This window comes from Thermobia domestica, chromosome 18 (genome assembly GCF_964235325.1).
Source record: "Thermobia domestica chromosome 18, izTheDome1.hap1.1, whole genome shotgun sequence".
NCBI lineage: Eukaryota > Metazoa > Arthropoda > Insecta > Zygentoma > Lepismatidae > Thermobia > Thermobia domestica.
The window spans coordinates 174,433,133-174,439,946 of NC_137471.1; the positions used below are offsets into that span (position 1 = coordinate 174,433,133).

The following is a 6,814-nucleotide window of genomic DNA, read 5'->3' on the forward strand; positions in this document are numbered from 1 at the left end:
CCGGGCCCCAGTTTGCCTTACGCCGCCACTGATAGGGAGTGACTGTAATAGAGAGATAAGGCTGCACTTATCGCTATGTTTTACGAATTTTGCTTAACAAAGGCTAATATTGAAAGTGGAAGTGGGATATTTCTGCCAGTACAAAGTGCAAGAGAGGATGAAATATTGGATCCATACTTAGAAATTGCTACTCGCTATCTATTACCGTTTTCTTTTTCAGGATGATGATCATTGTTGAAACTGGAAATAGTACATTGTCAACACCTTTGATTTTAATACGTGTTATAGTCCGAAAGTGGTTGTAGATGTGTACCGTTCTCGGCTCTAGTAGAGAAGAGTCGAGATGAAGTATATTTTTGGAACGTTGAATCATTTCAAAAAAAGAAAAATGAAATGAAAAACATGAAAGAGAGAGAAAAATAAACCCTTTCCTCTATTTCTTACAGTTTGAAAATAAAATGAAATCTTTCAGTTTCAGTTCTCATGAAGCCTATGCCTGTTAGGCTAAGGGAGACGATGAATCAAAACAAGTGAATGATGATGGCAAAATTGGTGGAAAGAGAAAATGAGAGAAAACGTGACAGTGTGAGAAAACCCACGAGCACGGATCGAACCCCATGCACCAGAGGTAAGGACTCTACCACTCAGCCACTATGCTCCCTTGTTACAGTTTATGTTCTATAGTGATGAGCGTTCATGTAGATTTTTTCACTTATTATTTTAGTAGAAGATCAAGAAAGGAAATGAAGCCTATTTTTAGGACAGTGAATCCATTCCAAAGAAACCAAATGCTATATCTAGATCAAAATTGAAACAGAAAATTGTAGTGAATTTTTACCACTTTCGATTTTAGTATGCAGTTAAGAATTAAGATCAAATATATTATTGTAATGCAATCTATATAAAAAAAAATATCTTTTCGCTATTTGTTACCCTATTTGATTTGTAGCGGTCAACGTTAAAACAGAAAGCAATGCCCGGTTTGTGCAAAGGGTTAAGCAAGCTGCTCAAATACAGTTTTGAATTTCAAACACTCGATTCCCGCTATCTTTCTCTAAAGTATTTTTCTCTAATAGTACACATACAGACAGATAGACGAACATAGCACGTATTTCTAAAAGGTTTCTCATATTTACACATTGCATAGTTTGGAAGTATACAGGATGTCCCAAAAGTAATGGCGAAAAATGAAACCCCAGATTCCTGGCACCAAAAGAAGTAAAATATTTTATTTGACATATAGTCCGCAACCGGACAGGGGTGGAGTATACAGGTTCGAATGTGGGTGGAAAGTAACTTCACACCTGCCTACAGGGATAAATATAGGAGCTGGGTAGGCCACAGAGACCCTATAGTTTGGCCTCTAAGATCACCGGATTTGAATAATCTTCATTTTTGTGTTTGGACACCTCGAAAACATTGTTCACAACTTTCCCATTGACACACTTGCCGACATACAAAACCGTGTTTGTGAACAGTTAGACAACACACCGAGAGTGATGAAACGTATTCGAAACTCACTGCAGCTACGATTAGCACGTTGCATATTTATGAGAGGACAGCTCTTTGAACATGTTCTGTAGGTGCGTTTATTATCAGCACGTATGACTTAGTAGTTTGTAGTGCTATTTTGTGTTAGATACTACGTTACAAGTACAGTACATCGTTCATTACATTATGATATTCATCTTTCATTGTATTCTGCCTGTTATTTTATTACATGATACGACTATTTACACTTGTTCTTATTTCTATCCTCTCTCTCTGCGAGTTTCTATCTGGTATACTACTTTCCATTGCTCCCTAAGATTATGCAGCCATGTTAAGTGGTCTTTGCTTTAACTTGCATTGTGCTTATGCGTGCAATCGTACCATGGATAACAACTTCGTTCTGTATGGTTTCGATCTTTACTGCACCGTTTTCATCACCTCTGCCATACAGACATTCGGTAAATCTCTAAATAACTATGGAGTATCTCTGGCGCTGTTAATGTAACATGCATTTAACATGTCAAGCCAATATGAATTTATGCATTTCTGAACCCCCTTTCTAGTTTCTATCATTATTTCGATAGGCAAATGCGACGTTCCTTTCCCCCATATTCAAAGCTGTCTATCACCGCCTCTGTCCGCTTCCGGACTGTATGTAATATAAAGTGTTTTGCTTGTTTAGGCGCTAGGAATCTGTGATTTCATTTTGCGTCATTACTTTTGTGGCACCCTGTATATCCAATTGATACCATCCCTTCTGGCATATTGATTGCAACGCGAGCCTTTGATTCACGTTGTTGCTGCTTCGATTCCCAGTACGAGAGGACTGAAATTTGAACGCTTTATGGAATTGAACAAATCCACCTTAAAGTATAGGACAACGTCTCGGTGGTGAGAAGGGGATTCTAAATTTTAACATATAACAAAAACTTGCAAATGTACTGAAGACAGGGACGCACCCCTGGGGGAAGGGTCCACCTCGACATATATTTGTACACTTAATTTTAAATTAAAACATCTCGGGCCTTATGCAGACTGGTTTTGACGTCTGATCAAGGCGATACTACGGGGTTGACTAACGGATGGTTATCAAAATTGTATTCAGCTTATGTTAATTGTATGGAGCGCTTACAGCACAGGGCAATCAACCCAAAAATTTGTGACTAAAATAGGCATAAAATTTGTACTGTAAGCTTAATTACACGGAAATTTTAAGTTTGGATTGTACGCATAATTATATGGAAAATTTTACACTTATTTCCCTTTACGTTGATCTACTTACCTTGATTTGGAACTTTCAAATTTCATCCTTTTTTCCACTGAAAAGTATTGATAATTCAACAAGGAAATAATTATACTATGATAATTTAATTTAAATTCATCGTAATTTGACACATGAAAAACAGCAGTGTGGTAATTGAAGGGGAAGAAGGAGGGAAATTCCCATTCACCTTTGCACTTTCCAGGAACCTCGTTCTCTTTCGCTTTCTAGACGGGGGAGGGAACTTGGTAATGGCATCAAACCTTCATGTGTAATTACAAAAATTAAATTTATAAACAAATAAGAAATCATCAGTTTATCAGGCTTTAATTGATAAATTTCTTCACAAGATTACCTGTCGAAGGCGTGCTAGATGAAGTTCCCGTTCTGTGAGTCGACATTGCCAACTGACATGGTCGATATGGAAAAGATGTTGTATGATGATAGTGACATTATACTTCTTGCTGAGTATTTCAAAACTGACTAAGAAAAATTGTTATCAGACTTAAGTCTAACAAGCAGATGGTCGATGAGGAGTTGCAGAAATCGGGTAGATGTATTATTCATTTCCACGACAAAGTGCGAACGGGGACTTCCCCTTATGAATTTACAGATGACTGATATTAGAAATAGACTAAGTGCTCAATCATTGTCTAACTTGTTGTTCATCAATGTTAATGGCCCACCGCTAGACATGCTCAAAGTACACGAGCTAGTTATTTCTTGGCTGAAGGATGGACATCATTCCGCTGTGGATGATTTACCACGAAAAAGTTACCAACATGAAATAAACCCGATTTCAGATTTGTTTTAAGGTGGAAAATTACGAGTTATAGAAAATGTATACTTGTATTAGTAATGGCTTATTTGTGTTATTCAACTTTGTACCTATTTTTTAGTAAGTCTCTTCTATGCTTTAGGTAAACTACTTTGAAAAAATACTCATAATAATTGCAATTATGCATATTTGTAACTTAAATTTAACGTGGTGTTTTAGCGATTACACAAATTACAATTATGAGCATACTTTATGGAGATGCTATCACATAGGGTACCCGAGCACCTTTATAAACTATGAAAAACTGATTTTTCAAGTTTTTTGTGAGAAAAATACTGTGAACTGAGAAACCATAACCGTTTCCATATTGTACAGGGGTATTTTCCTGCGAATAGAAGTTTCTTTTGGAATGCATTCAGAAATTAACATTTGCAAGAATACTCTCTTAGTACAAGTATATTTTAGGCACACACTAATTTCCCCCCACCTCGAACTGTTTCAATTTCCTCACTGACAAACACTTTACCATTTTATATCATAAAGGTCAGATCCACCGTTATTCTAACACAGTGGTGCTTGAGCGATTGACTAGAAATTCAAACTCCGATTAGTAACAATTTCACAGTCTTGTTTTATTACAAGTCTAAACTCTTTAGTCAGTACAGAAGAAGCCATGGATCGTGTTCAGAGTTGATGACGATGGATTTTGGTTAGTCAGAATAGGTCACACTGGATGAGAGTGGTTCATGGTGGGTGGTGGGTCAGGGTGGGTCAGAGTGGGTCACGGTGGGTCATGGTGGGTCGTGGGTCAGAGTGGGTCATGGTGGGTGGTGGGTCACGGTGGGTGGTGGGTCAAGTTTTCATTGACCCACGTCAACTCTGGCCAGTAACTCGTCTGTAACTAACCGTCTATTAACGAATTCACTCTGAATACCGCCCCTCTTGTTTAGCATAGAAATACTTGATATAAACTAAAAATTTGACCTTATTCATCAACTGTACTATTTCTTTTCTAAAAAAAAAAACAATCTAATTTCATCATTTTTCGTGAGAATCAACACTTAAAAATTACTCATATATATATATATATATATATATATATATATATATATATATATATATATATATATATATATATATATATATATATATTATATATATATATATACAGTGGCGTATTTAGAGGGGTGGCTTCCGGGCTTAAGCCCCCCCCCCCGAAACCTTACTTGGTATAGTAAAGTAAATGAAATATCTTGCAGAATTTTCACATTTCCAGGCAAAGCCCCCCTTCCGAAAGTTAGCAAAGCCCCTCCCGAAACAAAATCGTAAATACGCCACTGTATATATATATATATATATATATATATATATATATATATATATATATTAAGGCTGTATCATAACGCCCGTTCAATACCACATGGACAAAATTGTCTTGCGTTATTGGACCTCAAACCTTGGATCCCTCCCAACAAAAATTTCTGGATGCTTGAAATCCGGTTCATGATATTGTATGTATGTAGGTTACTGTACCTCAGTTAACGTAAAAGCAAAAAGATCAAGCCGTAGTGTAAGGCAATACAAATTGGAAGAGCTTTCAACTTTCATCTCTGAACCAACGTTTACACCAGGCTTGCCAACCATACGATAATTTAGGTCTATGCCTTAATGCTATATATGATAATGCACTTGCTATTATATGTTAAAATTATACGATATACGATTATACGATACGATTACGATTATACGATATGATGCACTTACGAATATACGATTATACGATAACTTTAGAACGCATACTTTATTGTAGTTTTTGAAATTGCATATAAATTGTAGATGTGCATTAATGCATAAAATAATTATAAAACACACACAAACACACTGAGGTTTTTAACAATGATTCCGGCTAAAATAAATCAGTAACTATTTGAGAATTGGTAAATGAAAACGCTGCATCCATTCTTTAAATTCAATTACGTTTAGAGGGAGTGGAAATATTGTTGTTGGTATTAATAAGAATTAAAAATGGTGGGATAATGAAACTGATTTGAAGTTCAAAACTTAAGAAAAAAACAAGCTAAATCTCTAAGTTTTACGTTCCACGCTTATGCCGGCTACGCTAAAGGAGACGGAGACGATGAAAAATGAATGAAATGGTGGAGTGAAGAAAGTGGGAATAAACGGAAGAATGCCGAGAAAATTCATGCACATGGTGTTTGTCCACCACAAAGTTCACTTGGCGCGAGCTGGGATCGAACCAGGAATATCATGCACCAAAGGTGAACGCTCTATCACTGAGCCACCACAGCCCCTCGAAACTGAAGATTACTAGATAATTTTATTATACATTATTGCTATTATTAATATAAAGCATTGTGCTTTTTTCTACGATTATTACGTGCACAATGAATATACGATGACTTTTTGTAATATGTGATAGTTTTAAAGACGAAAATCGATAATCTTGTTCTGTGAACTTGGCAACTCTGGTTGATATACTACTTACATTAATAGGTCAGAACCTTTGCCCGGTCCCTTATCTCTCAAGTCGTTATCCTTGGTCACATGAGAGACGAGAGAAAAACGCACAGAACTTCTGCTCGTAGAGAATTTTGTAACAAGCACTTGTTTCTCCACTTTGTATAGAACACATGCACATATTTCCACTTAAAAAATAAACAAACAAATAAATTCTCAATTTATATATCTGTTAGGCCTTATTTCTCACCTAAGTTATTTCGTATCACAAACATTTCAAACAATGAAACACTAGTTCAATTCTTCCACTAGCATTACTGTAAAAGCAAAGCTTAAGAGTGTGTGTCTGTTTGAAAATGTTTTGATTATACATGAGAAACATGTGCGTCTGTTACGTAATACGAAGCAAAGACCTCTCTCTTGCTTGTCATCAGATACCGTACAAAAGCAAACAGGACAAGTTTAAAGTCAACCATATGGATAGCAAATACAAAATTGCAACAAAACTCATAATACATCAGTGACGTAACTAAGGGGGGCAAACGGGGCTTGTGTCCCGTCGCCGGATTGGGGAGGGGGAAATCTGGACAAATATTTATTTTCGCTATAAGGCAAGGAAAGAAGTTTTTGCAAATAAAGATTATAAAAAAATACCTCTGAAACTTAAGAGGACTACAGCGACTCACCAACCTTAGGATCATTCTATAGGGCATAAGGTACCTTCAAAGCTATCTTTTGAGGACATTGTAGAAACCTTGGCAACCAAAAGAGCCTGCAAAGTTAAATTTTAGTTCGGGCTTTTTGTG

At 36.3% G+C, this 6,814-nt stretch overlaps 1 protein-coding gene across 3 annotated transcripts in view; it reads right to left on the reverse strand.

The window, feature by feature from the left end:
* Positions 1-6,415, reverse strand: part of LOC145675582 (alanine--glyoxylate aminotransferase 2, mitochondrial) — a 110,175-nt gene extending 103,760 nt beyond the window's left edge. Inside the window, exon 1 of one of the 3 annotated variants that reach the window (XM_081746107.1) lies at positions 6,259-6,415. In XM_081746107.1, the coding sequence (XP_081602233.1) occupies positions 6,259-6,283 (25 nt within the window). In that variant the 5' untranslated portion in view covers positions 6,284-6,415. Of the gene's footprint in view, positions 1-6,036; positions 6,059-6,258 lie in introns of those variants that run through there. The other 2 variants (XM_081746105.1, XM_081746106.1) reach the window with 2 other exon arrangements.
* Positions 6,416-6,814: the final 399 nt, after the last annotated feature.